The sequence below is a fragment of the Aspergillus pseudodeflectus genome (assembly GCF_044049435.1).
Source record: "Aspergillus pseudodeflectus strain CBS 756.74 chromosome Unknown BJX68scaffold_47, whole genome shotgun sequence".
In the NCBI taxonomy this organism is placed as follows: Eukaryota; Fungi; Ascomycota; class Eurotiomycetes; order Eurotiales; family Aspergillaceae; genus Aspergillus; species Aspergillus pseudodeflectus.
The window spans coordinates 206,814-232,818 of record NW_027263823.1 but is presented as its reverse complement, the minus strand read 5'-3'; the positions used below and the strand labels follow the sequence as shown (position 1 = coordinate 232,818).

General features: G+C 52.7%; 11 protein-coding genes across 11 annotated transcripts; 6 read left to right on the top strand and 5 right to left on the bottom strand.

The window, feature by feature from the left end:
* The first annotated feature begins 1,138 nt into the window (after positions 1–1,138).
* Positions 1,139–1,867, top strand: BJX68DRAFT_157405 (uncharacterized protein). The gene has a single exon (XM_071036782.1). The coding sequence runs from the start codon at positions 1,178–1,180 to the stop codon at positions 1,721–1,723; it is 546 nt and encodes a 181-aa protein (XP_070895547.1). The 5' UTR covers positions 1,139–1,177; the 3' UTR covers positions 1,724–1,867.
* Positions 1,868–2,048: 181 nt separating this feature from the next.
* Positions 2,049–2,411, bottom strand: BJX68DRAFT_270283 (ankyrin repeat domain-containing protein; the record flags this gene model as incomplete). The annotated part of the gene is made up of 1 exon (XM_071046582.1): positions 2,049–2,411. One exon carries the CDS (start codon positions 2,409–2,411, stop codon positions 2,049–2,051), a length of 363 nt encoding a protein of 120 aa, XP_070895546.1.
* A 736-nt stretch (positions 2,412–3,147) lies between these two features.
* On the top strand, positions 3,148–6,792 carry BJX68DRAFT_244197 (chloride channel). The gene is made up of 3 exons (XM_071041264.1): positions 3,148–5,976; positions 6,021–6,404; positions 6,456–6,792. Exons 1-3 carry the CDS (start codon positions 3,784–3,786, stop codon positions 6,609–6,611), a joined length of 2,733 nt encoding a protein of 910 aa, XP_070895545.1. The 5' UTR covers positions 3,148–3,783; the 3' UTR covers positions 6,612–6,792.
* On the bottom strand, positions 6,793–7,375 carry BJX68DRAFT_244196 (dihydrofolate reductase). The gene has a single exon (XM_071041263.1). It carries the CDS (start codon positions 7,061–7,063, stop codon positions 6,857–6,859), a length of 207 nt encoding a protein of 68 aa, XP_070895544.1. The 5' UTR covers positions 7,064–7,375; the 3' UTR covers positions 6,793–6,856.
* A 540-nt stretch (positions 7,376–7,915) lies between these two features.
* On the bottom strand, positions 7,916–8,856 carry BJX68DRAFT_244191 (RNA polymerase II mediator complex head subunit MED22). The gene is made up of 4 exons (XM_071041262.1): positions 8,746–8,856; positions 8,600–8,664; positions 8,445–8,513; positions 7,916–8,303 (listed from the first exon to the last, which is right to left on the bottom strand). The coding sequence occupies exons 1-4, from the start codon at positions 8,777–8,779 to the stop codon at positions 8,118–8,120; spliced, it is 354 nt and encodes a 117-aa protein (XP_070895543.1). The 5' UTR covers positions 8,780–8,856; the 3' UTR covers positions 7,916–8,117.
* A 216-nt stretch (positions 8,857–9,072) lies between these two features.
* On the bottom strand, positions 9,073–10,296 carry BJX68DRAFT_244188 (spliceosome-associated CWC15 family protein). Its single transcript, XM_071041261.1, has 8 exons — positions 10,230–10,296; positions 10,154–10,176; positions 10,029–10,105; positions 9,700–9,981; positions 9,571–9,652; positions 9,352–9,522; positions 9,264–9,299; positions 9,073–9,212 (listed from the first exon to the last, which is right to left on the bottom strand). The coding sequence occupies exons 1-8, from the start codon at positions 10,237–10,239 to the stop codon at positions 9,195–9,197; spliced, it is 699 nt and encodes a 232-aa protein (XP_070895542.1). The 5' UTR covers positions 10,240–10,296; the 3' UTR covers positions 9,073–9,194.
* Positions 10,297–10,406: 110 nt separating this feature from the next.
* On the top strand, positions 10,407–11,821 carry BJX68DRAFT_157364 (exosome non-catalytic core subunit RRP45). Its single transcript, XM_071036781.1, has 3 exons — positions 10,407–10,632; positions 10,681–10,800; positions 10,855–11,821. The coding sequence occupies exons 1-3, from the start codon at positions 10,469–10,471 to the stop codon at positions 11,456–11,458; spliced, it is 888 nt and encodes a 295-aa protein (XP_070895541.1). The 5' UTR covers positions 10,407–10,468; the 3' UTR covers positions 11,459–11,821.
* BJX68DRAFT_244186 (aminophospholipid-translocating P4-type ATPase DRS2) lies at positions 11,781–16,473 on the top strand. Its single transcript, XM_071041260.1, has 3 exons — positions 11,781–15,089; positions 15,139–15,442; positions 15,491–16,473. The coding sequence occupies exons 1-3, from the start codon at positions 12,184–12,186 to the stop codon at positions 16,337–16,339; spliced, it is 4,059 nt and encodes a 1,352-aa protein (XP_070895540.1). The 5' UTR covers positions 11,781–12,183; the 3' UTR covers positions 16,340–16,473.
* Positions 16,474–16,605: 132 nt separating this feature from the next.
* Positions 16,606–18,788, top strand: BJX68DRAFT_157356 (Zn(II)2Cys6 transcription factor). Its single transcript, XM_071036780.1, has 6 exons — positions 16,606–16,826; positions 16,933–17,144; positions 17,227–17,381; positions 17,455–17,741; positions 17,815–17,936; positions 18,003–18,788. The coding sequence occupies exons 1-6, from the start codon at positions 16,767–16,769 to the stop codon at positions 18,739–18,741; spliced, it is 1,575 nt and encodes a 524-aa protein (XP_070895539.1). The 5' UTR covers positions 16,606–16,766; the 3' UTR covers positions 18,742–18,788.
* Positions 18,789–19,481: 693 nt separating this feature from the next.
* BJX68DRAFT_278106 (aldehyde dehydrogenase family protein) lies at positions 19,482–21,672 on the top strand (the record flags this gene model as incomplete). The annotated part of the gene is made up of 2 exons (XM_071048466.1): positions 19,482–20,279; positions 20,341–21,672. The coding sequence occupies 2 exons, from the start codon at positions 19,482–19,484 to the stop codon at positions 20,989–20,991; spliced, it is 1,449 nt and encodes a 482-aa protein (XP_070895538.1). The 3' UTR covers positions 20,992–21,672.
* BJX68DRAFT_257529 (high-affinity nickel transport protein) lies at positions 21,320–25,734 on the bottom strand (the record flags this gene model as incomplete). Its single annotated transcript, XM_071043361.1, has 7 exons — positions 21,320–22,610; positions 22,641–23,340; positions 23,836–23,839; positions 24,037–24,617; positions 24,681–24,826; positions 24,910–25,274; positions 25,519–25,734. 7 exons carry the CDS (start codon positions 25,732–25,734, stop codon positions 21,320–21,322), a joined length of 3,303 nt encoding a protein of 1,100 aa, XP_070895537.1.
* Between the last annotated feature and the right edge of the window lie 271 nt (positions 25,735–26,005).

The following is a 26,005-nucleotide window of genomic DNA, read 5'->3' as shown; positions in this document are numbered from 1 at the left end:
TGACCGCTTGCTCAACATTGATTCTAGTATTTCGGCGGCATTCTTTCGTCTTTTTGCTCGCCTCTCACGCAGTACCCGCCGTAGCAGGACCGATCGCACACTACTTGACTGTGCGTCCAGAGTCGGCCCTCCAACAAACACGAATTTATCTTGCGGGGCATCCTTCGAGTCTGGGAGCATTGCTTAGTAGATTCGATTCGGCGTCACTTGCACGGCTTGAAATCTTGTTAAATATGCCCTGACCCACCAAGCAGGATGGGAGCTGACAGCCTGGGTTGGAGGGGGATCAAGAGACACGTTCAAGTTCGAAAAGATAGCCGCGGCAGCTGAGAGACGCCATCTTTAATATGGCCACATATAACGCCCAGCTATGCCAAGGAGGTGCGGAGGGATGATGTTGGCCTCAGGCTCAGGGTCAGGTCTTAGTCTTTCAGGCGCCCAGCCAAGCATATGTATGATATGTGGTTAGTACAGCTTCTGTGCTCAGTATGGCAACAATACTATACAATACGAGCTCTTGATCCTCGCTTTGCTCGGGAGCCCGAAATCTCAACTCCTTCTTGCCAAAGGTCTTAATGACTTACTAATATCTTTATGGTTTTCCCCCTAAATTAATACTTAATGCTCCCGCACACCTTGCTGCGCTCTGGTGCTTCGCGTTCTCCTTATACTTTAGAGGGGTAAGCTTAATCCTATAGTTCTATAGCTATTCTTCCTCTTGCTATTCCTCTCTAGCCAGACTGATTTTACGGAGTAGTCCAACGAAGTCTATATGATATTGCCTCATCAGACTTGCAAGGGTCCAACTAATTTGGCGCTGTACCTCAAGTGCGGCTTTCTATACTGCAAGCCATTCGCCAAGTCAATTATCAACACGTCACAGGATTTGATCTTGGCGATGGCCAGTTCATGAATCCTGTAGAACTTGTCGCCTATGGTGAGCTGGAGCCTACAGATCTGTAAACAAATTGTCTGGCCAGGCCAAAAGTTCCTTGATCGGTGTTCCCACTGTTGCGCCCCCCTCGGGCCGAGGAGAATATACCCACCGCGGGTGTAGAACAGAATCCGCATAAGTATCGCATTGATTCTAATTGTCCTAGAGTTAGCATATATTGCGCTTTCGCTGAATGAACGCAGCTTTGGAGATACGGAAAAGTTTATATTCATTGCGCTCACAATGACTCTACATGAAAATCAGAATCCTCTCGACCTCGTCCTGGGACGGCTTGGATTCCCACACTCGCCGGCATTGTTCGGCCTCTCCATGTCTTCAACTGTCGGTCTCCTCCAGTATGTATACAGTGTTCTTCTCGTCCGCCGTGAAGGCCCATTCCCGCTCTGGATGCACACCTTCTACCTCGCGCATGGCACCACGTGGGCATACAGGCTGGCCTTTGGTATCGAGACGGCGTTCCCTGACCACTGGCTCCTGCTGCCTCTGCTTCCGATGCTTCTCGCTCGGCGCTTTGAGCAGGTGACACGTCTCGGGCCTCTATGTCATCAATGCGGCCGCTCTCGAGCAAAACTCGAAGCAATGTCAGGTGTGCCGTTCCGCGCTGCACAGACAAGCGGCGTCCACCCGTCGTCTTCCCCGGCACAGCTCGCATCGGAGCCGGTCTCAAGCAGGTACTTTGGTGAGCTTGAGGAGCCCGCGCCTCGCTGCGGATACCAGTGGCGGCTTGTCCTTGAATTCGTTGTTGGGCAGTGCCCCGCTCCTCAGTAGCAGCTCGGCGCAATCATCCCATCCGTTACTCAGTGCTCGGTCCAAGGGATTCCTCCCTTCATGGTCAGTCGGGCCCATATTGGCGTTTTGTTCTAGCAGTAGCTCAATCATGGGGTAGTGGCCATATTCCGCTGCGCGGGATAAGGGCGTCTGACCCGATTTCGTGCTAGGTTGATCGAACGGCGCTCCCAGGCCTAATAGTCTTTGGACAAATTCCACGTGGCCCTTTTCCGCTGCTTCGGAAAGGGGGCTTTTGTTATCGTGAGTTGTAAATGCTGGGAAACCTCCATGGATCAAGAGGGCTTCCAGTACTGCTATTGGGCCGCTACTCGCCGCCCGATACACAGGGGTTCGCCCCCTGAGCGTCTTGAAAGTTCGGTTCAGCTCCCTTCTCAAGCAGAATTTCAACAATATGAGCGTGGCCTCCTGCAGCTGCACACGCCAGAGGCGTCTCTCCGTTCTCGTTTGGTCTGTCGGTCTTTGCACCCGACGCGATCAGTGCGTGGACACCGTCTAACTGGCCCCCTCTTGCAGGAATGCTGATCGCAGTGGCCCCCTTTTCCAAATCATCCGCAGAGTTAGGGTCCACACCAAGAGCCGCAGAGTACTCGAACAAAAGGCCAGTAACCAGATCTCGCAGCTTGGTGGAAGACAACGTTGCACCTCTCCTTGGGGTAACGCCCTCCATGCTGAATGAGCAGCTCCACGAGAGCCCGGCTTCCAGAAGCTGCAGCAATCGAAAGGGCTCGCCAAGATAGTGATCCAATTCGATTTTGTCTTTCTGCCAGGTCGACACGGGCGCCGCGGTTGATCAGATCCCGTACGATCTCCAAGAAATCGGGCCTCAAGGCAAAGAATAGCGGTGGCGCCACGGAGTCCCTGGTCCTAGTAGGATTAGGCTCTATATCGGCGTGGTCGAGCAGCAAGTGCATAGCAGCATCATGGCGATTTTCGGCCGCCAAAGGAGAGTGGCGGTGAGGGTACCAGTTTTCACCATTTTCTTCATAGAATTCTCCTCTTGGCATTCGCGACTGATCCACAGCTCACTTTTAGCTCATTCGCGAAGTTATCGTCAAAGCGACTGGCTGGTGCTGTTCCGTTTGTAGAACCTTGAGCATCCAATAGGTAGCTTGTCTCTCTTATTAAACCGCTGTATTATGCGTTCGGGATCCTCCTGCATAAAGTTAAACCTTATTGCGTAAAGTCAATGAGGACAACTCAAAGAGGTCTTCCGCGTGGAAGGCGTAATTGCTCAGACTCGGGCGTCAAGTGGCGATGTCGGCGCCATGTGACAACAGGTTGCTGGCTGACTCGCTCGCTTATCCAGATCCCACAGGCTACCCCACGGGGAAGAAAGATGATCTGCCGGGAACTCGCGGGTGCATCCTGGCTTCGAGGGAAAAACTCGGGCAGAAGAGAGGCATCGGATCGGAAATACTTTGACGCAATCCAAGCTGTTTGATATGACGACAGTTGCTGCATCCTGGAAGCACATCAAGCTCTCTTCGTCAAAGATCTGCCTGAGAAAGTTCCTGACGCGAATGATCAGACTGCCTTTATCTCTTGGCTCCTGGTCATGATGACATCCAAGCGATTGGCGTTTGACACTGTTTGACAGCAGCGAAAGGATGACTTTGTTTTTACCAGATGATGGACGGGATACCGTTTTGGTCGAATGGCGGGTCATCTGCCGCTAAGGCGCGATTCCCTCCCACTCCTCAACTTCCTCTCTCTCGCTGAACTCTCCTCACTATCTCACCCCTGCTGTCGGGGCCTGTATTCTGTATTTTTGTGGTTCTGCTTTTGATCTTCTTTCTTTCTGGTTCACCCCTCGTTTCATCCCTCATTCTGGTTAGTGGTACACGTCTCTGATACGTCGGGTACCGCGGTCCCAAGCTCCGCTCAACATTGGGCCTGAACCTAATTATTGTCCTTCAAACAGTCTCAAGGGGATCATGTTCACTTGTAAGTGCGAGCGGGCTCGTTCTCTCCAGCTACTCGAAACTAATCTCCTTCATTATCACACAGTTTAAGTGGAAACAAGCACCGCTTCGTCAAAAATGCCACGATCCGTCCCCTCCTATATACCCTCCGCCCCGGAGGAAGACCCAGACCAGCCTCCCGAAGATGTCGGCCCCCGACACCCACCCCGAACGGCACCACCCTCTCCGTCCGCCATGCGACGAAGCTATAGCATATTTTCAGGGTCACACACCAACTATCAGTCGTTAGAGCCGCCCCTGGAGGTCGGTGAGACAACCAGCCTCCTCGGAAAGGCCAAGGAGGGCCTCCGTGTCCAACCGCAACGCTCCTACACTACCTTTTCTGCCTCCTCGGGGCCCGACGCTGCCTTTAGACATACACTCATGGCGAGTAGTCTTCGTCGGTCACGCCATCACAGTCGGGCGAACTCGACAAATCGGCGGTTTAGTCGTCGGCCGAGTTTAGATGGAGCAGCTCTCCCTGAGAGTGTACCCGGTTCGGCCAAGGACCCGATGACGGCTTCCTTCATGGACGACCGGCTCTGGTATGACCAGTTTACGTCCACCGACTGGGTACATGATAGTGTTGCCGATGGAGTACGGCTCCGAGAGCTTCGGCGGCGAAAGGATATTCGCGGTCGGATACTTGCTTTGTTTGACGGTGCCCAGGGCTGGATCCTGGCTGCACTGATTGGATGCATTACGGCGGCGATTGCTTATTTCGTGGATGTATCGGAAGACTATGTTTTTGATTTAAAGGAAGGTGTGTGTACAACAAACTGGTTTCGGAGCCATCAGCATTGCTGTGCGAATGGCGAGGACTGTCTGGCGTGGCGGTCGTGGTCTGAGTTGATGAACCACCATGCTGGTGGTAGTGTCTGGGTCGACTTTGGGGTTTACGTCCTCTGGTCTGTGGCCCTAGCGGTTATCTCCTGTCTTCTGACGTTGACGACCAAAACGGTCGTTCCGTCCTCGGTCTCTTTGACTACCTTGGACGAGAACTTGGCCGCGGGTTGGTCTCGTGGTTCGAAGCGTGGATCGGATGATGTCTCGCCTGCTTCTGGGAGCGGCTCGTCGCCGATGCCACCGCTACCCACGCGTCCTGATATGATCTATTACTCCGCCGCCGGTAGCGGTGTCGCCGAGGTCAAGGTTATCAACAGTGGTTTCGTTCTCCACGGGTACCTGGGCTTCAAGACCTTGGTCATCAAGACTCTGGCTCTTGTTTTCAGTGTCGCCTCTGGCCTCAGTCTCGGTAAGGAGGGCCCGTACGTGCACATTGCTACCTGCGTTGGAAATATCTGCTGCCGACTGTTCACGAAGTACAACCTCAACGATGGTAAGCGGCGTGAGGTTCTCAGTGCTAGTGCCGCCAGTGGTGTCGCTGTAGCCTTTGGAGCGCCCATTGGCGGCGTCCTCTTCAGTCTAGAGGAAGTCAGCTACTACTTCCCGCCGAAAACGCTTTTCCGGACATTCTTCTGCTGTATCGCCGCGGCGCTGTCATTGAAGTTCTTGAACCCCTATGGCACCGGGAAGATTGTGCTGTTCGAAGTGCGCTACCTGGGCGACTGGGAACTCTTTGAGCTGGGCATCTTCATGGTCTTGGGAGTCATGGGCGGCGCCCTGGGTGCTTTGTTCATCAAAGCCTCTAGCATCTGGGCTAAGTCGTTCCGTCGCATCCCCGTCATCAAGCGGTGGCCGCTATTCGAGGTTGTCCTTGTTGCATTGCTCACTGGGTTGACCGGCTTCTGGAACCGATACACGAAACTCCCTGTCACGGAGCTGTTGTTCCAGCTGGCTAGTCCGTGCGAGAAGGATTCGTTATCTCCGGATGGGCTATGTCCGCACCCAGAGGGCATCAGCGAGGTTATCCGTGCCCTCACAATAGCCTTTGTCCTTAAAAGCTTGTTAACAGTGGTAACTTTCGGCATCAAGGTACCAGCGGGTATTTACGTGCCATCCATGGTAGTCGGTGGCCTGATGGGCCGTATCGTCGGCCACGTTACTCAGTTTTGGGTGATGAAGTATCCCAACTTCTTCCTGTTCGGCTCGTCGTGCGCCGCTACTGCCGGTATGGAATCCTGTGTCACACCGGGAGTTTATGCAATGGTCGCTGCAGGGGCAACCATGTGTGGGGTTACACGGCTGTCGGTCACCCTTGCAGTTATTCTCTTCGAGCTGACTGGCAGCCTGGACCATGTCTTGCCGTTTTCGCTGGCAGTTCTCTGCGCCAAGTGGACTGCGGATGCGATCGAACCTCATAGTATCTATGTAAGTCTCCCGGATCTGTGGGTGAATTACTGCTAATTTTTCAGGACTTTTTGACTGAAATGAACTCCTACCCCTTCCTCGACAACAAACTACAGCCCATGTCCGACGCCCAACTCGGCGATATCGTCCGACCAGTCCGACAGAGTCGTATCATTGATATTACGGAATCCCCTCTTGTCCCGGCACGAGAACTGCGCTCGAAGCTGCAGCATCTCTTGATGGCGGGCGAGCTGGACAGCGGTCTTCCGATCCTACGTGACAACATTCTGATCGGACTTATTCCTGCGCCGGACCTCGAATACGCGCTCGATAACCTCGGCGACGAGGATAACTCGATCTGTCTGATGGCTATTGACACGTCTTCGGCTATCGCTGACGCTGACGACGACGATACCGTTCAAGTGGACTTTACTCAATTTATAGATCCGGTATGCCCACCTTTGAAGCCCCTCCGTAACTCACTTATACTGACTTTGCAGGCCCCTCTCGCCCTCGATATCCATTCGCCTATAGACCTTGTTTACCAATGCTTCGTCAAGCTTGGACTGCGTTACCTGTGTGTTAACCACGACGGACAGTATGCAGGGCTGGTACATAAGAAAGCCTTCGTGAAGTACATGAAAGAGCACGAGTGATTTTATTTTTTTTGCTAGAGCATTACATCTTGCATTTCCCCCCTACCTGTCTTTTCTGGATATACCCGCGTTGCTTTTTTGTTGATTAGACGCATTGCATTGTATTTTAGCGCCTGCTTTCATTATTGTTTCTTAATGCTTAACACTCGAATCGTCAGATCAGAAGAATGTATATCTAAGGCATCTATTCAATCATGGGTATCTCAGTCTCTCTGAACCAGTGTAGTCCAGTCAATATTCTAGAACTATGAATCCACCCTCTCATACCCAACCATCCTCACCCGGACATTCCCCTCCTCAATCCACTCACCAGTAACCTCCTCACCAACCCACTCCGTCACCTCCTCCGCACTAACCTTCCTCCACCCGTCCCCCGCAAGCTCCTCACCATCAACCGGGAAGAACGTATCACACTCAAACACCTCACCGTCGATTCTCTCCACATCAGTCATCACAATCCTCACCTTCCTCTGCGCCGCTTTCTTATCCTCACCAGCCCCTGGTGCAGTCCCATCGAGTCCCAACCTCAAACTCGCCCCATAGATCTCCGCACCCCCAATCACATAAACACTCCCAATATCACCCCTCTCCGCAGCCGAATCCAGCGTCTGCAGCGCATCCTCGAGACTCGACGAAACGAAGGCGTCGGTCTTGCTCTCTTCAATTTCCTTCTTCTCGCCCTGCTCAGCCTCCGCCTTCGCCTTCGCAGCCGCGACCTCCCTCTCCCTTTTCTCCACAAGCTCCCTCCCAACCCTCTCTCTAACCTCCCCACCCGCATCCCTCGAAATAACCGCACTAACCCTCTTCCCTAACGGCCTCAGTTTCAGCGGGACAGAATCGTACGTCTTTCGACCCATGATCAGCGCATTTGCGCGTGCGGGGGTCGGTGTAGGCGGCACACGCGCCGTGACGCGCGCGAAAAACGACATATCGGACTTGATGCGCGGCCAGGGGAGGGTGCCGTTTAGGCCGATGCCTAGGAGGGTTTTTCCGGTTTGCGAAGGGGACGGGTGCGGGGTGGTTGCGACAATGAGGGTTATTGGGACAGGGGTTGGTGGCGGCATTTTGGAGGCGGGGGAGGCTGTTTGGGTTTGGATTGTGGTTTGGATGGGAGTGAGTAGATCGTCAGGGTTTCTTGACGCGTTGTTTTGATTTTGTATGTGAGAGGGATTGAGGTGTGGTACTAAAGTAGGTTGAGAGACCTTTTGGACCGACCGCGGCGGGGAACGTTAGGTTTCATTTTTCTTATCGGGTTCTGATAGCATAGATTAGCCCAACCTCCAAGCTACAAGTTCAAGAGAACCACACAAGATAGAACAAATGCATCCAAAAGGGTATCATATTATACACTATCCTCCAGAGAAAACGCAAGTTATGCCATAACGCCATGCCCGAATGAATCCATAGAAGAGCAACCAAACCCAACGCGCCTCACCCATCTATGCAATACCTAGGTATCCCATATCAATTTAAACAACCAAGGAACCCCCAAGAAAGGACCAAAATCTACTTCTTAGCAGTCTTCAGCACACCCCCATCTTCAATTGCTTTCTGGATGACTGCCGCGTCCCTCTCCAATTCCTCCCGCCGCCTCGTCTCAGACTCGTCTTCGCCTAGTGTGTCGAGTTTCCCGAAAAGCCAGGTTTCTTTCATGACGCGGGTGAGGGAGAGGATGTCTTCTGCGGCGCGGATCTAGTGAGGGAATTGTAAGAACGGGTCTGCATGGGCGGTTGTCTGGAATTACGGGGAGAGAATTTGTGTGTGACGGGGTAGATTGATGCACGGAGGATTGGAGATGCGCAGAGCAGCTTGAAAAAAAGGAGTGCAGCGTACCAGGGCAGTCGATTCAACGTCAAGCTGGTATGTCTCAACGGCAGTCGTAGTGTGGCTGGTACTTTCGACCTGGAAAGAGTCCTTCAATTAGCGATTCGATTCCGATACAATGACCCAGGTTGTCGCATCGGCGCATGGGAAGACGCAGAGCGTACCGTAGCCGTGGCCATGATATTCTCGAAGCGCTGTAGCAATTGCGAGATATTGTTGTTTATGCGGTCTGGTTCGGAGATTAGCGGGTTTGATGTTTGTCCGTTGGATCGGGAAACGACTGGTTTCGGGATTGATCTTGAGCACGTACAGTGTAGCGCTTTCGAGGTCGGCTGTGAGTCCATTTTGAGGTTACTAGGACGTCTTTCAGTCCCTTGTTGTTGGATTTGGAAGTGGTCGTCGATGAAATAAAGATGCTGAGATAGCGGGGTGGACGGCGGCGGTGGTTTACTGCCGGCACTACTTACCAATTCCTCGGTATAAATTGGGATGAGAGATGGTTGAAGAAAGCATGCAATGAGTCTAATCATAATGTTCTTCATTGGTTTAGGGCATTATGGAAATTGTGTTGAATATCACGAGTTTAGGTCGTTCTAGAGGAAGGCTCTATTGTTGTAAGTGCTACTCTGAACAAACGGGCTGGATATATATATATTGGCATAGTACAAGAGATTTGGCACCGACGAGGAAAGTAAGCATTAGAGGGATGGTCTTTGAATAGATTAAAAGTGATTCTATAAGCACCGGCTGAAAGTGTAACTACCGCACGTATTTCGACTATGCATTGTTAGCAAGTTTCGCAGTTATAGTGAGGTGCACTGGACTTACCATGAACTTCTTGTGAAAGTCCGATCGAAGCAGGTCCTTGAACAATAGATTAGCCTCCATAGAGACCCCAGAGAAAGAGTCGCCTTACATTAACAAACTCCTTTCCGCGCTTATCTTCTGTGCCGCGAGCTTGGTTCTTGAATACCACATCATCATCCCAGCGTCTCTTCATGTTCAGTTCTGTTGGATTGAGCAGAGGGTTGCCTCGCGCGATATCGTACTCTCGTTGTTCCTCCTCTTCAGCCGCACGTTCGCGTTCCTGAATACCGTAAGTAAATGCCGTTGGAGCGCCGCGAGGGTTTCATACCTCTTTCTCCTTTTGAGCGAGTCTCTCTTTCTTGATCTTCTCAAGCTCTCTCATCAATTCCGCAGCTTCATCTTCGTCGTCACTGGGACCTGTTAGCACAGTCTCCAAGCCTCGGATCGAATGTCTGACCTCTCTTCTTCACTACTCTCCTCCTCTGACCCGTCGGAATCTGCATCTATGTCTCTTGTCTCCTCCAGTATCCGCCGCCGTTTCGCCTCTGGGTCTTCGTCGTCGATCTCCGCGTTGCCGTTTGAGGGGCCTTCTAGCTGGCGCTTTGGTGTCGCGCTTTCGCTCGTTGTCTCATCAACAGGAATGCCTCGCTTCTTGGCAAAGTGAGCGGCCTCTGCCTGGAGCAATTCCGCGCGCAGGTCGCGTTGGTGCGACTCTCCTTCAGTGCCTTGTCCGAGTTGACTAGTCCAAATTAGTACCTGCTTGGCCAAAATTGTATAGCTACATACCGAGTTTTCAGGTGTTTATGTGCGGGCAGGAGGCGCTGATGGTACGCCGGGCCGCGGAGGGCCTCTTTGCCTTGAGCCTATATCGTGTGAGTGCTTGTTGCTGGGAGGACGGAGTTGGGACATACAGGATCGAAGGTGGGTCTGTGGGCTGATTCCTGTTAGCAAGATCGTACATGTGCGAGAACTCGAAATGCAGCTTACCGGTAGTCATGATGCGTTCTAGGTAGCGTTAATCCTCTGGTTAAGTTAAGGTGCCGAAAGAGCTGTCGGCGAGGATATCTTGATCAGAGCCACAGGCAGAAGCTGACTTAGCGGCACACCGCCTTTATCGCCAGCGCATGATTGGCTCCAAGCATACTTTGTATGACGCTGCGGAGTGAATTTTCCAGGCGCAAGTGCCTTGTTTCTTCCCCCTCACAGGGCTCAGTCTGCCCGCAATTATGAATAAAGAAGCAGCGCTATCGATCGCCGAGCGCGACTTTATCCTCGATGCGCTCCGTGAAGACGTGAGGCTGGATGGCCGCGCGGCAGACCAGCTGCGTCCCCTCAAGCTCTCGTTCGAAGAGGAATATGGACATGTGAAGGTGCAGCTTGGAAAGACGAGGTGTGTATCTTTCTTCTTGCTTTGTCTACACTACTAACAATCGTATAGTCTTATTGTCCGTATCTCCGCCGAAGTTTCCAAGCCACATGATGACCGACCGTTCGATGGTATCTTCAATATCGCGATGGAGCTGACGGCGATGGGATCTCCAGCCTGGGAGAATGGCCGGTATGGATGCCAAATATATGTCTCGGGAGAGAAGCTAATTTTTCTGTCTCATAGACAAGGAGACCTCGAAACGTACGTCACAAACGTGTTAGACCGAGTCATTCGTCACTCGAACGCCCTGGATACGGAATCGCTGTGCATCCTCAAAGGAGTCAGCTGCTGGACGATACGGGCGGATGTACACATTACGGACTACGATGGGAACTTGATTGATGCGTCTTGCATTGGAGTCATGGCCGGCCTGCAGCACTTCCGCCGCCCCGACGCGGTCGTCAAGGAGGGCCAGGTCATTGTCTACGGTATCGACGAGAAAGTCCCGGTGCCATTGAATATCACCCATAAGCCACTGGCAGTCACATTCCACACATTCGACGAAGGAAAACTAGTTATTCTCGATGCCACGCGGAAAGAAGAGCAAGCGTCCGAAGCAGATGTTGTCATCGGCCTAAACAATGCTGGAGATGTTTGCTACCTGTCGAAATTCTCGGGCTCCCCGGTGGACGCCATGGTATTCGTGACGAAGACCACGGTCGCATTGGAAAAGGTCAAGGAGCTCAACGGCATTATTGACAAGGCGTTGCAAGTTGATTTCGCGAAACGGGCCAAAGGTGGTCTGGCAGAGCAAGCAAGAGCAGAAAACGATCGATTAATAGGATGAACATAATACCCCTCGCCGAAAGGTCGTAATGTACGAGTATGATAGATGAAGCGCATGACTGTTCTTGCAACTCAAAAGTCCGTAAACTATCGATGAAAATCATCGCGGCCCGTAATGAGGATTGACCGCGGCCTGATCAGCCTTTCCCAACGGGGAACTCGATTTGAGACATACAAAGCGCTCTGTTTGGCTTAATTTTGAGACTGTTCAGGCAGCATTCAGGGACGAAAATAGGCAAAACAATGCTCAAGTCGATTTATAAATTGACCTGAGTATGCATTACCCCGGATATACAAATATACTGCATTGTTACTGTTTATACAGAAAAATCCATAGTTGCCAGCGCGCTAAGATCCTTCGCACGATTTAACTGGCAGCGTCAAGCTCAGCAAGATCAACGGGGCTGGAGAGCACTGCCGCACGCCAAACCAACCACGAGTGCTTAGCGCATCCCAGAAACTCTCACTCAGTCCTCACTCAGTTCTCACTTTCAGGCAGTCGCCAGATTACTTTCTGCCAGCATTTCTCTCTCTGCTTCTTCATTCTGGTTTCTTTCTCATCGTTCTCGCTCCCCTTCCTCCGACTATCGGTTCCTTGCATAATCCTCGTGGGCCATCGTCTCATCTCCCCCCTTCCAATCAACGCAAAGAGCCAGCTTCGCAATCGATCCATGCTCCTCCTGGGGCACACTATCATACTGACGGTGTCTGCCCTCCGCGATCATCATGGCCAGCGGTAGGGCGCCAGGTCGTCATCCCGCCGCTGGCCGGGATGATGACCTGCTGCAGCTAGAAGACTCGGGTCCCATCTACAACACAGGACAGCCCCCGCCCGTCAACGACGAGCGTCTCTTGCGACAGTACGACATTGACGACTCCGACCAACCCCAACCTCGCCCCTCCGTTTCCTACGATAATTTCGTCGGTGGTCGAGTACAACCGCAGTATGGCGCTCATGCGACAAGCTCCGCGGCGCCTCCGGCGGAGGCCGGGATATACATGACAGATCCCTACTCCGGACACGATGTATCTCGAACATATTCGCAGACTTCCGGGTTGAGCAATTATCAGCGTTATTCGATGGACGAATACGACGATGATCGGGCAACGCACGGGTACTATGACATGACGGGGCAGGATCCGATGGAATCGGACTCGCGGATGCGGCAGGCCAAGGAGAGGAACAGTATACTCAGTTTGGGCGGCGGGCTTGTGGGCAGGGCGAAGCACATGCTGGGAATGAAGCCTGAGTACTCCGAGATGGACCTTCCCCTGACCGAGACCGGAGCTCGCGCCGCACGAGTCGATAGCACCAACACAGAGGACGGGCCTGCGCCAAAGAGACCCAGGAGACCGTCCTTCAAATTTGGATTTGGCGGACGAAAAGTCGACCCGTCTACTCTCGGCCCTCGTATGATCATGCTCAACAACCCTCCGGCCAACGCTACGCACAAGTTTGTCGATAACCATGTGTCAACAGCCAAGTACAACATCATTACCTTCCTCCCGAAATTCCTGTACGAACAATTCTCGAAATACGCCAACTTGTTTTTCTTGTTCACTGCGGTACTGCAGCAGATCCCTAATGTGTCGCCGACGAATCGATATACTACGATTGGACCGTTGTTGATTGTGTTGATGGTTTCAGCGATCAAGGAACTGGTTGAGGATTACAAGCGGAGAACGTCCGACAAATCTTTGAACTACTCAAAAACCCAAGTCCTCAAGGGATCTGCGTTCCACGAGACCAAATGGATTGATGTGGCTGTGGGAGATATTGTCCGCGTCGAGTCTGAACAGCCATTCCCCGCTGACTTGGTTCTCTTGGCCTCCTCGGAGCCGGAGGGTCTGTGTTACATTGAGACGGCGAATCTGGATGGTGAAACCAACCTCAAGATCAAACAGGCCATTCCCGAAACTGCACATCTTGTCAGCCCAGCTGACCTGAGTAGACTCAGTGGTCGAATTCGTTCTGAACAGCCAAACAGCAGCTTGTACACGTATGAAGCAACCCTGACTATGCACGCTGGAGGCGGCGAAAAGGAACTTCCTTTGGCTCCGGATCAGCTTCTTCTTCGAGGAGCCACCCTTCGTAACACACCATGGATTCACGGTATCGTCGTCTTTACCGGCCACGAAACCAAGTTGATGCGAAACGCCACCGCAACGCCGATTAAGCGCACGGCCGTCGAACGCATGGTCAATATTCAGATTTTGATGTTGGTCAGCATTCTCATCGCACTCAGCGTGGTGAGCTCTGTCGGCGACTTGATTATCCGGCAGACTGAGAAAGACAAACTTACGTACCTGGACTATGGTAACACCAACCCCGGCAAGCAGTTCATCATGGACATATTCACCTACTGGGTGCTATATTCGAATCTTGTCCCAATTTCTCTCTTTGTCACGATCGAAATCGTCAAGTACGCGCAGGCGTTCTTGATCAACTCGGACCTGGATATCTACTACGATGTAACGGATACTCCCGCCACGTGCAGAACTTCGTCATTAGTCGAAGAACTCGGTCAGATTGAGTACATATTCTCCGATAAGACTGGTACTTTGACCTGCAACATGATGGAGTTCAAGCAATGCACAATCGCTGGTATCCAATATGGAGAGGATGTTCCCGAAGATCGACGAGCAACGGTTGAAGACGGTGCCGAAGTTGGTGTCCACGACTTCAAGACGCTGGCTAAAAACCGGGCTTCTCACCCGAGCAAGGATGCTATTCATCACTTCCTTACCCTTCTTGCTACATGCCATACTGTCATTCCCGAACGGTCTGATGCAGATCCGGATAAAATCAAGTACCAGGCCGCATCTCCTGATGAGGGAGCTCTTGTCGAGGGCGCAGCGTCTATGGGATATCGGTTCACCAACCGAAAGCCGAGGTCTGTCATCATCTCGGTCGACGGACAAGACTACGAGTATGAGCTGTTGGCAGTCTGTGAATTCAACTCTACGAGAAAGCGCATGTCTACGATCTTCCGGTGTCCGGATGGCCGAATTCGCGTTTACGTCAAGGGCGCCGACACTGTTATTCTTGAGCGTCTTCACCCGGACAACCCAATGGTCGAGTCAACGCTGCAGCACCTCGAGGAGTACGCCTCGGACGGCCTGCGGACCCTTTGTCTGGCTATGCGCGAGATTCCCGAGGATGAGTTCCAGCAATGGTATCAGATATTCGACAAAGCGGCGACTACCGTCAGCGGTAACCGTGCGGATGAGCTTGACAAGGCTGCGGAGCTCATTGAAAAGGATTTCTACCTTCTCGGGGCTACCGCTATTGAGGATCGACTGCAAGACGGTGTTCCGGATACTATCCACACACTGCAGACTGCAGGCATCAAAATTTGGGTCTTGACTGGCGACAGACAGGAAACTGCCATCAATATTGGCATGTCGTGCAAGCTGATTTCTGAGGATATGACTTTACTTATTGTCAACGAAGACAACGCTCAAGCTACCAGGGATAATCTTACGAAGAAGCTCCAGGCTGTTCAGAGTCAACCCGAGGCCGAACAGATGGCGTTAGTCATTGACGGTCGATCTCTTACATTTGCTCTCGAAAAGGATATGGAAAAGCTCTTTCTTGACCTTGCAGTCGTGTGCAAGGCTGTTATTTGCTGGTATGTTCCTACCCCTTCTTCGATGGAAAGAAGAAGCTAACATTACCAGTCGTGTATCTCCCCTTCAAAAGGCGCTCGTTGTCAAGCTTGTCAAGCGTCATCTGAAATCTCTACTCCTGGCCATTGGCGATGGCGCCAACGATGTTTCCATGATCCAAGCTGCCCATGTTGGCGTTGGTATCAGTGGTGTTGAAGGTTTGCAGGCCGCAAGATCTGCAGATGTTTCAATCGCACAGTTCCGTTATCTTCGCAAGCTTTTGCTTGTCCATGGCGCCTGGAGTTATCACCGGATCAGTCGAGTCATCTTGTACTCATTCTACAAAAATATCGCCCTTTACATGACACAGTTTTGGGTAAGCTCGCACAAATCACTCGCATGCAGATCATGCTAACATCTGCAGTACTCCTTCCAAAATGCATTCTCCGGTGAAGTCATTTACGAATCATGGACTCTCTCCTTCTACAACGTCTTCTTCACAGTTCTCCCTCCATTTGCGATGGGAATCTGTGATCAATTTATCTCCGCTCGACTTCTGGACCGATATCCCCAGCTGTACCAACTCGGACAGAAAGGAATGTTCTTCAAGCGGCACAGTTTCTGGTCTTGGATTGCCAACGGCTTCTACCACTCTCTGCTCCTGTACATCGTCTCCCAGCTCATCTTCCTCTACGATCATCCTCAGAGCGATGGCAAGACGGCCGGTCACTGGGTATGGGGCTCCGCGCTTTACACCGCTGTTTTGGCGACTGTCCTTGGCAAAGCCGCGCTGATCACGAACATCTGGACGAAATACACCTTCATCGCTATCCCTGGCTCGATGGTTATCTGGCTAGGCTTCCTCCCGGCCTACGGATACGCCGCACCAGCCATCGGCTTCTCCACCGAATACTACGGCACGATCCCTCGTTTATTCAAGGACCCGGTCTTCTACCTCATGGCCGTTGTTCTCCCCTGCATCTGTCTGCTCCGTGACTACGCCTGGAAATACGCCAAGCGCATGTACTACCCGCAGCACTACCACCACGTGCAGGAGATCCAGAAGTACAACGTCCAGGACTACCGACCACGCATGGAACAGTTCCAAAAGGCGATCCGGAAGGTGCGGCAGGTGCAGCGGATGCGGAAGCAGCGCGGATACGCGTTCAGTCAGGCGGACGAGGGCGGGCAGATGAGGGTTGTCAACGCTTACGATACCACGAGGGCAAGAGGACGATATGGCGAAATGACCAGTTCGCGGAATTTGGTTTGATTCTCACTGATGTCAACATCTTATTGATTTGTATTTCCTGTATCTCCTTGCATTTGCATTTTACTACCTATTATGTTTTATATTGAGGCTCTTCTGAGCGTGTCGTTATCTATCGGAATGTATTCATGACCCTGGACTCTCCATTAGTTAACTCCTTAAAGCTGTCTATGCAGATCAGACCTGCTTTAGGAAAAGACCCAAAACGGAGCAAGGAGTCTTGGACTCCGACCCGACCGCGTCCCCAGCTCCTGACTCAGCCAACTTCTGCAGAAACACCCACAGCTCCCCCAACCCACACTAGAGCATTCGTCTAAGCTTATTCCTCGCCAGCGTGTTCCTCAATAAAGCCACCGTCATCTTGTGTGGCGTCTTAGCTTCACAACTATGCCATTGTTTGAAACATGACCGCAGACAACGCCTGCTTGTCATGTTCCCAGAAGAAACGCCGGTGCGATCGAGCTGTCCCCGCTTGCTCCACATGCCGACGGTAAGGGATCATCATCCAGTACATACCGATGGGCTGGATATCTTCGAAGATCTTTGTTTGATAAGTAAATAGGCTTGGTCGGGACTGCCATTATGAGACACTTCAGCTCGCCTTGCCATCACGCATCTCGTATCAAGAGGTCCCGCACAAATTATCCCATCGACCCCTCCCAGTGGTCCAGCCCAACCATCCTGCCGCGCAAGACACCTTGGCGCTCTCATCAGATGGCAAGGCAGCGAGAGCCTGTCTCGCATGCAGAGATGCAAAGAGACGCTGCGACAAGCAGCCACCATTCCCTACCTGCAAGCGATGCACCAGGTACGTTTATTTTTCGTCCCGTATCCTGCTGCACCCTGTCGGTTGATCCATGATGCTCAAAACTATACCCGTATTTGTCTAGACTTGGGCTTAGCTGCATCTACTGGAATGGCCCTAATGCGACCTTCACCCACGATACGGCCATTCCAGCATTCGCCGTACGACGACTAGATGCAGGAGGCAACATGATCTTCCCCGTCCCAGAGCGCAAGGAGATGCCCATGCTACTGCATTCTTGTAAGTCTAGTCTGCTTGGACCTGGCTAACCGATCTATACCCAAGTGGTCATGTCATCTAACATCTATACCAGTCATTGAAACCTTCGGACTCGCTCCCCTTCCCGTCGACAAGGGTAGCTTGGCCTTCCTCCTCCGCACATCCTGGGCCTCCCATGCCCTCTCTGACCCATGCTCCTTTCACGCGACAATGTTCTCTGCCTCGGCGCACCTCGATGCGTTCCGAGGCGACTGGAATAACCCGGTGACGACATACCATTACACCATGGCCCTGCGACTCATCCGCGAGAAGCTTGCCGCGCCTAATAAGGCGCCTGATGAAGGAACGATTGCGTGTATTCCCACGATGGTATTTTTCTCGGTGAGTCTAAGCTTCCTTCTACTTGTTTATGAACCTAGAGGGACTAAGTCTAACGGTAACGTGCCCATGGTAGTCTCTAAGAGGCGACGAGAAATCATCCCAGATCCACAAGAAGGGACTCACGCAACTCCTGCGAGCAAGAGGAGGCCTCGCAGAGTTTGAACTCGATGGGTTCTTCGCCGCCTTGATACCAGTGTGAGAATTCAATGCCTCACCCTATCTCAACCTAGTTCAACACTAATGTTCAATTAAACTCACCAGATGCGTCATAACAGCAGCCATTGTCTTCGACTCGGAGCTTGACATCCCAGGAATCGACATCCCGCCAACACCGGTCTTCCCACCGTCCCGACTGGTCTCGGCTGCGCTCGACCGAGCGGCGAACCGAAACGGATACCATCACCTCTCGCGCGAAGCAATCCAGATCTTCGAGGATATCCGCTCCGTCTGCACAACACGAGATGAGTTCTTGCGCACGCAAATCAAGACTGAATGGCGCGAGAGACTCCGGAAGAAATTCAAGCCGGGCTCAGTACACGAAACTACTGTCCCCGATAAGGTAGACGCAGCTTGCCACGCTGCCGCTATGATATTCTTCTACCTTCTCTTCGACGACTCTGCTTCTGACTATGATGACACTAACTCCAATCCTCTCCTTCCCACTCTGAGCACGCCGACGACACCATCCACACCATCCACACCGGCCACTTCGTCCACATATCTCGAAACCCTAATCGCAGACCTAAAAGAAACCCTCCAGAAAACAAGCACCGACCTCTGGATCCGCACGTCCGCCGAGGCAATCACATGGATCTCGCTCGTCGGCGCCGCAGCGAGTGCTCCCGCAAGCGCGGACAGGATCTGGTTCAGTCTGCGGTTTGCGCAGCCTGTGGGGTGTATTCGGAGCGAGGGGGCGGGGCTGTACATTGCTTGCTGGATGCTGTATGACTGGTTGAATTCGCGGAAGAAGGAGAAGACGGCCATTGTTGAGATAGCGTGAGATGCGTATATACAATACATAATGATAATGAATAAACACATATCCCCATGTCATCATGTGGCTTTCGGCTGGTCAGACCTTGCTGTTCTCCTAGCCAGCTAAGGTTTGCTTCGGAGAGCTTGCTGTATTGCACACGGCCGCTAGTGGAACAGTCGTTGCTTTCGAGTCCATTCCTCGCCAATCCCCCATCCCAATCACCGTCTCAATTGCTGGAATGTCATCCACTGCGTGCCCACAATATTCTCCTTATCCGGCGTAGGTGAATGCCGCCGATTGTCTACGAGGCTGACGAGGAGGAGGCTGAGTGTGTCTCAAGGAGGGGCCTCTGGCGCCCAGACCGGGTCCTGAAAGAAATGCGGGCTGGATTTTCCCTGGTCCCCGAGATCTATTGTCCTTGAGGCCAACGAGAACCGGCTGACAGTAGATGGTGGGGTTGCTTGCGCTCATTACAGCAGCGCTAGCGGCCGTGTTGGTAAGCACCAAAGACATGCATGCACTTGCTCATACTAGTTTTCTGTATGGAAATTCAGCTACTCTAACCTGTTCGTCATCTAGGGTGGACATACACTACCTCTCATGCTTAGTCTTGTTCCGGCGCAGCTGTCGGCCAGCCTCCTTTATTCGTTAGGGAAATGGTGCTAGCGGCCGTGGTGGCGGACAAACCCAGATATAAAGATCTCTTCTCATCGGTGTATCAGCTGGATATAGGATACTGGTATTGCATCAGATACTAAATCACCATGTCGATGGATACTACATCATTCTACAATGTCATCAATAACGTCTTAACCTCGACCGCCCAAACCAGGCACGGCATCAACCCGGCCACTCTCCAACCAAACCCCGAAGTACCGATCACAACATCCAAGGAGCTCGATCAAGCAGTTAGTGCCGCCAAAGCAGCGTTTAAAAAATGGTCAACAACAATATTTGCCGAGCGCCGCGATGCCATCAATCGCTACGCGGACAGCCTCGAGGCGAATACGACCAGCCTAGCGCAGCTTCTCACCAGGGAGCAGGGCAAGCCGCTGAGCCAGGCGACGCAGGAGCTGGAGCTGGCTGTCTACTGGGCCCGGACCTTGGCTACTCTTACTGTCCCCGAGACTGTACTCGAGGCCAGCGAAACTCGCCAGATTATCCATCGTTACACGCCTCTTGGTGTAGTGGGGGCTATTGTTCCCTGGAACTATCCTGTGGTGCTTGCAATCGGCAAGATTATAAGCGCGGTGTATACAGGCAACACTGTTATTATGAAGCCTTCTCCCTATACTCCATACTGCGACCTGAAGCTTGCTGAGTTGGCCATTGACCATTTCCCGCCGGGCGTTATCCAGGCACTTAGTGGGGATGACGAGCTGGGGCCGATGATGACGGAACATGCTGGATTTGATAAAATCAGCTTTACGGGATCAACAGTGACGGGCCGAAGCGTCATGACTAGCTGTTCAAAGACACTCAAGCGCATTACCCTCGAGCTTGGCGGGAATGATGCGGCTATTATATGTGATGACGTTGACATCGAGGCGGTAGTTCCAAAGGTAAATCCTTCCTTGCTCCCTCTGAAGAGTCACAGCGACAGACGACTGAGTACCTATATAGGTTGCAATCCTGTGTTTTCTGTGCTCGGGCCAGAATTGCATGATGATCAAACGCCTCTACATCCACGAGTCGATATACGATCGTTTCCGGGAGAGATTCGTCGATTTCGTCAAAGGATTCCAGACGGGCGACGGAACCAAGCCAGATGTCTTTATTGGACCGGTGCAGAACAGGATGCAATTCGAAAAGGCCCAGAGCCTCCTAGCGACAATCGACAGCGACCACCTGTCTGCGGTGCTAGGGGGTAGTGGTAGTGCGGACCCCACCACGCAATCCTCAGGGGATGGGGGCTACTTCGTTCAGCCAACCATTGTCGACAATCCACCAGAGACGTCGCGAATCGTGCAAGAGGAGCCATTTGCGCCCATCCTGCCTATCCTCAGGTGGTCGGATGAAGCCGATGTGATCGCACGGGCGAATGCTTCGGAGACGGGACTGGGCGCCTCGGTCTGGAGCAAGGATTTGCATAGAGCGCGCCGCATCGCGGACCAGCTCGAGGCCGGGAATATATGGGTGAACACGCACTTTGAGGTGGAGCCCTTTGCACCATTTGGGGGGCACAAGGCCAGTGGGATTGGCACTGAATGGGGCGTGCAGGGGTTGACCCAATTCTGCAACTCTCAGACCGTGGTTATCAAGGGAACCCCTTGATCTTGTGTATGTAAAACGTTATGTCGCAGATCATATTTCTTGAGTTGCTGTTTATGATGTCACTATAACCGTGCAGCAAGTGTTGCGTGGAGGGTTACGATGATCAGTGGCGTAGGGTCCTCAAAAAAAGAAGCAGGTGGTACGGATTCTGATATAGGAAAGAATGGCCCTTTGGTCGTGCCTTCCTTGTTGGCTCGGGCTGGTATCAGGGGAAGGTGCGACCCGTAGGCAGAGACCGCTCCTTCCTATTTGTCGAGTTGATGAATTAGGAAGGCAGGACCCAGCGTCGTGCCTGCCTATCGGGACCACAGCTCCCAAGGTCCATATCCTATCGCGTACACCGCTCCTCCGGCGGCCTCCACCCAACTCCCAACCCCTCCATCACCATCCTCTCCCGCTCCTGCCACGTCTCCCCGCCACGCTCCAAATCAATCACCTGCCCACCCGTCGTCCGCTCGCGCACCCCACTCGAATCGAACTTCCACCCGCGCGACTTCTTCGCGTACCGACGTAGATCGCGCTCAAAGGTCGTATCGCCGGACCAGCCCAGTACCGCACACCCGACTGTGCGCCAGGGGGCGATGATGATATCGACGCGGCGGTGCGGATTCTCGTTCCTGATCTTGCCGTCTTCGGTCTGTGTGGAGGTTGCGTGATCAGATGCAGGAAGTGTCGGATCCTGCCAGACAACAAGCGCTTTGTCCAGCGAGTCGAAGTGGTTCTTGTCATCCTGTTCACCGCGATACGGTAGCGTTTGCTGGCCCCTCAGCGAGGTCGTCATGTGGAGCGCGAGTGTATGCGTTATCCAGCCTTCCTTCTCGAGTGAGGCGACAACATCGACGATCAGGTTATGTGTTACGGCTTCGTCGCGGTGCGACAAGATAAGGTCGACGTCGTGCGAGGTTTGTTTTCCGCGGCGGTAGCTTCCCACAATGACGCATTCGACGCCGCGGCCGTCGTAGGTTGCCGTAGGGCGGACGGCGTTTGCGTGTTCCGTGACGGTGCGGGCAATGGACTCGGCCTCGGAGCGTGGAATGGGGAGCAGGAACTCGTCGTAGTATTTCACGCCGATTTGCTGGACGCGCGAGAGCGAGTTCCACCCGTGCTCGACGATATCGTCGAGGTCGCGCCATTGGCGGGCGTAGTAAAAGTCCCGCGCTGTTTTGGCACCAACGCCCCAGATCTCACAGAACTCATTGAGGGTCTTGAGGTCCGGATCTGTATCTAGGGCTGAGGCGTCGGAGAGAGTCCCAGACTCGCTGGCTTTGAACTCTGTGAAGAGGTTGGCGATCTTATGATCGCAGCCCGGTAGCGCGAGTATCTGTGATCCGCGGCGGATTTCATGCGGGTACGCTGCTATCGCGGCGATAGCAGTGCTGTATGCCCTGACTCCGATTTCGTCGAGGTTCAGCTCGCGGATTGTGCGGATCTTTATGAGCTGGTTGATGAATTCCTCGTTTGGCGAGTTGAGAAAGGACGAGCGCATACAGGCGTAGACGATGTTGTCGCGGACCCAGTCCGGTGGGGGAGGAAGATCTTCGGCCTCTTCGTTCTCAGATGTTGTTTGACGGTAGAGCTTTGGAGGTCGATGACTCGCCGTCAGGCCGCCGTCGCCGTGTCTGTGTCTGGAAACAGAAACGGGTGGTAACGGAGCCTTGAAGGCGGCGTCTTGTTTCGCGCGGTCGAGTATAGCCTGCGAGTTTGCCGTGTCCTTATCACGCTTCGTGGCAGGTTTCTCAACTTTCCGGCCCCGATATACAACGAATGGGTCGATTGGGAGGATACTCTGCGTTTCGACACACTGAGCTAGCCAGTCTAGTCGAGCAACTCGCACTGCGCCCTCCTGCGCACAGTCTTTCAGAGCCGATACAGTACTCGAATGCGACCCGGGAACTGGGACAGACATCTGAGGCCTCTTCAACAGCGCAGCTGGCTCCCGAACCCCATCCTCCCCGCTCTCGTCTTCAGTATTTAGAGAAACCTCCTCTTCAACCTGAATTTTAGCACTGGCACCGTACTTATCAATCCTTCTCTTCTTCACAACCGACCCAATCTCCAGCTCTGGCGTCGAGGGCTGCCCAAGATCACCCTCCTCTTCTTCATCCGTCCACACTCCCCTCGACCTCAACTCCAGCGCCGCGCGCTTCTTCTGCCCGACGCGCCCAAGAACAAGTGTCGCCTCGGAAACATCGTAGGTAAGATGTGCGCCGAGTTCGATGAGTCTCTCTTCAGCTTGGTGCAGCGCATCGAGACTCAGGTGTGTGGGTAGGACGAAGATCGGAGGGCAGGAGGAGAGGGAGACACCGCTTGTTTCGGTGTCGCGGTCCGGATCATGACCTGAATCGAGGTCTAGAGATGCGTTTGATAGTGTGGGGGAACTCGCTGTAGATGACATTATATATAGAGGGTTTAGGAGAAGGGATTATTTTCGCCGTGAAGTGTTTCCATTGCGGGGTTGTCGAGTTTTGCGAGATGGAGGCATCGTATAGATTGTAGCTGCAGATAGATCTGTAGTATCAGGATTGAAACAAATCGTATCGATCGTGAGGTATATATATCAGATATGGACGCGTGAATCGCATAAAAGTGGAAGTTATCGTGGTCGCGTGTTCGACGTCATCGGATAAGAATAAAAATCGCGGGGTCGTGCGGGGATGGTCGTGATCAGGATTCCAGAATTGTCGTTCGCGAATATTCAATCATTTCGCACCTTGATAGGAAAGAAGACTCGCGCGCCTCGAGAGCAGGAGTGGGAGCTTGATGAGAAAGAAGTTGACGTGTTAGTGAGCTGGGTTGGAAGGGGACGGATGAAATGAAACCTTCGAGGGATGACGTGCAGAATACGAATCTGTCCCGTTGATTAAGTGATGCCTCAGGCACCGTGCTATCTAGATCCCATTCCATTCGGCCATACTTCTAAACGGCTACATCTGAACTTGAATCGCCCAGATCCTCCTTTCATAGATCTCATCAATCACCATAACCACCGGAAATCGTATCCCCCGCTTCAAGATTATATCACCGGCTATCCCCCTTCGGCCTCACAGTCCCATAGCTCACAACAGCGCCCTCATTCAACGGCGTATCAGCCCTAGGCACAGAAACTGCAGTCTCATCCCTAGACCCCTCCCGCTCCTCATCACTTCCCCCACTCGCGACCCCCTTCCCATGCCTCCTCCCAATCCACCTTCTCCAAGGCCCATAAACAAAAACACTAATCGTCCCAAAGACGAGGAACGCGCCACAGATGCCCCCGCCAATAACATCATAGTAGTCGCCCGCCGTCTGCACGCCGTCCCAGAAGCGGCCGGTTGGTTCAGCGACGTTGAGGATTAGTGTCAGTAGCTGGATTACGCCGATGATTATAGCGACGATGACCGTTAGCGTTGTGAGGACGATTGAGTAGTACAGGAAGGCGACGGGGTCGCGGTGGTTTTGGGAGGGGGTTATGGGGTCATTGGGATCCATTAGGGATGTGTCTGTGGTCGTGTTTGTGTCGGTGATGAGCGGGGATTCGGAGGTTGTGCTGGTGCTGATGCGTTTGGGCGGGAGGAAGTTTGTGGCTGGTTGGATGTAGAGCGCGAGCATTAGAGCGCCGTCGGTTGTGTCGAGGAGGCACATTCCCGCTGCGTTATATTAGTATATACTTTGGTTTGAGAATCGGCTGAAGGAAGCTGGGGATGATATACCGGTGAAGAGGATAGGGAAGATGAGAATAACCCAGAACGAAGTCCCCTTGGCCGCCTCTATAGATGAGATCCCCAGAAGCGCAATCTCAGACGAGGTGTCGAATCCAAGACCGAAGAGGATGCCTAGCGGGTACATCTTCCAGGGTCTGTTCGTTTCAAGTCAGCTCAAAAATCACCATACCTAACCCACTCGCCTCAACAACCCCCACAAGAAAAAGAGTTAACCTACCGATCAATCAACCGAAACATCCTCTTCAAAACCCCAAACAAGATCCCACCCCCTTCAATCTTCCACGCCTCATCCTCCTGGCCCTCGGGCAGATCCAGCACCTTCTGCAACTGCTTATACAGCTTGTACAGGATATACGCGTTCATGATTCCCAGGAGAATGAGGAACGCAGCACTGACGGAGGTGCCGATAATTCCGCCGACGGTACTGAATTTGTCGAAGCGCGAGGAGACCGCGGCGGCAGTTGCTGCTACGACGATTGACGTGATGATTACGATTGTCGAGTGGCCGAGCGAGAAGAATGTGCCGACTGTTACGGGCTTTTGGCCTGTTGCCAGGAGGCGTCGGGTCATTAGGTCGATGGCCTGGAAGGGTGTTAGATGGGTTTGATATGGTGAGATCATTATTGGGATAAGTACAGAGATATGATCTGCATCAAATGCATGTCGGAGACCGAGTGTGTATGCGAGGACGGCGTTGGAGACGAGGGAGCTACGCGGATTAGTCTACATCCTCCATACAAAATATCATAAGTAAACTCACGAATGATATCTCTGCAGCAAGTTAGTCGACCTTCATATCTCCAACATCTAGAAGAAGAGAACATACCAAGACAATCGCAACAGCAACCCAAACCACCACATTAACCAGCGCAACAAGCAAAATCACTCCAATGGAGCGAATAGGCACCTTGCGAATTCCAGGAAGCCGGCTGTGAGAGCGCTCGGCATGCCGGATGAGGGATTTGGTGCTCCATTTCTTGTCGTCTGTCTCCTCGTGCTGCGATTCGGTGGGGGAGGGTGGGGGGAAGTTGGAGTCCCGCATTGTTGGTTTGAGCGCTTGATTGCTCTGCCTTATATATCTGTATAAGTAAGTATAATGGTATAGGTCGATATATAGGCGACAAAAAAGCCGTGGAAGGAATGGAAGGAAGGGAAGAAAAATGCTTGGTGTTCTACTGTAGTAGGTTTTTTTTTGGTGAGGGGTTGGCGACCCCACGCGATAAGAGCAGAATTGAAGCGTTATCAATTCCTCCACATACCGCGACGAAGTCGGGACTCTCCTCTCACTCACCTTGTTGACCACTTGGACTCGG

What these genes read in the sequence shown, in the direction of transcription:
- BJX68DRAFT_157405 (XM_071036782.1), top strand. Translation starts at nt 1,178, where the DNA reads ATGACTCTACATGAAAATCAGAATCCTCTCGACCTCGTCCTGGGACGG.
- BJX68DRAFT_244197 (XM_071041264.1), top strand. Translation starts at nt 3,784, where the DNA reads ATGCCACGATCCGTCCCCTCCTATATACCCTCCGCCCCGGAGGAAGAC. An exon ending in TCGAACCTCATAGTATCTAT is followed by an intron (nt 5,977 to 6,020) that starts GTAAGTCTCCCG and finishes CTAATTTTTCAG; the next exon opens with GACTTTTTGACTGAAATGAA. An exon ending in TTACTCAATTTATAGATCCG is followed by an intron (nt 6,405 to 6,455) that starts GTATGCCCACCT and finishes CTGACTTTGCAG; the next exon opens with GCCCCTCTCGCCCTCGATAT.
- BJX68DRAFT_244196 (XM_071041263.1), bottom strand. Translation starts at nt 7,063, where the DNA reads ATGACTGATGTGGAGAGAATCGACGGTGAGGTGTTTGAGTGTGATACG.
- BJX68DRAFT_244191 (XM_071041262.1), bottom strand. Translation starts at nt 8,779, where the DNA reads ATGGACTCACAGCCGACCTCGAAAGCGCTACACT. An exon ending in GACCTCGAAAGCGCTACACT is followed by an intron (nt 8,665 to 8,745) that starts GTACGTGCTCAA and finishes TCTCCGAACCAG; the next exon opens with ACCGCATAAACAACAATATC. An exon ending in ACGTTGAATCGACTGCCCTG is followed by an intron (nt 8,304 to 8,444) that starts GTACGCTGCACT and finishes TTCCCTCACTAG; the next exon opens with ATCCGCGCCGCAGAAGACAT.
- BJX68DRAFT_244188 (XM_071041261.1), bottom strand. An exon ending in CATAAACACCTGAAAACTCG is followed by an intron (nt 9,982 to 10,028) that starts GTATGTAGCTAT and finishes AATTTGGACTAG; the next exon opens with TCAACTCGGACAAGGCACTG. An exon ending in GCGGAAAGGAGTTTGTTAAT is followed by an intron (nt 9,300 to 9,351) that starts GTAAGGCGACTC and finishes CTATTGTTCAAG; the next exon opens with GACCTGCTTCGATCGGACTT.
- BJX68DRAFT_157364 (XM_071036781.1), top strand. Translation starts at nt 10,469, where the DNA reads ATGAATAAAGAAGCAGCGCTATCGATCGCCGAGCGCGACTTTATCCTC. An exon ending in GTGCAGCTTGGAAAGACGAG is followed by an intron (nt 10,633 to 10,680) that starts GTGTGTATCTTT and finishes ACAATCGTATAG; the next exon opens with TCTTATTGTCCGTATCTCCG. An exon ending in CCAGCCTGGGAGAATGGCCG is followed by an intron (nt 10,801 to 10,854) that starts GTATGGATGCCA and finishes TCTGTCTCATAG; the next exon opens with ACAAGGAGACCTCGAAACGT.
- BJX68DRAFT_244186 (XM_071041260.1), top strand. Translation starts at nt 12,184, where the DNA reads ATGGCCAGCGGTAGGGCGCCAGGTCGTCATCCCGCCGCTGGCCGGGAT. An exon ending in TGCAAGGCTGTTATTTGCTG is followed by an intron (nt 15,090 to 15,138) that starts GTATGTTCCTAC and finishes TAACATTACCAG; the next exon opens with TCGTGTATCTCCCCTTCAAA. An exon ending in TTTACATGACACAGTTTTGG is followed by an intron (nt 15,443 to 15,490) that starts GTAAGCTCGCAC and finishes TAACATCTGCAG; the next exon opens with TACTCCTTCCAAAATGCATT.
- BJX68DRAFT_157356 (XM_071036780.1), top strand. Translation starts at nt 16,767, where the DNA reads ATGTTCCCAGAAGAAACGCCGGTGCGATCGAGCTGTCCCCGCTTGCTC. An exon ending in CCACGATGGTATTTTTCTCG is followed by an intron (nt 17,742 to 17,814) that starts GTGAGTCTAAGC and finishes TGCCCATGGTAG; the next exon opens with TCTCTAAGAGGCGACGAGAA. An exon ending in TTCGCCGCCTTGATACCAGT is followed by an intron (nt 17,937 to 18,002) that starts GTGAGAATTCAA and finishes TAAACTCACCAG; the next exon opens with ATGCGTCATAACAGCAGCCA.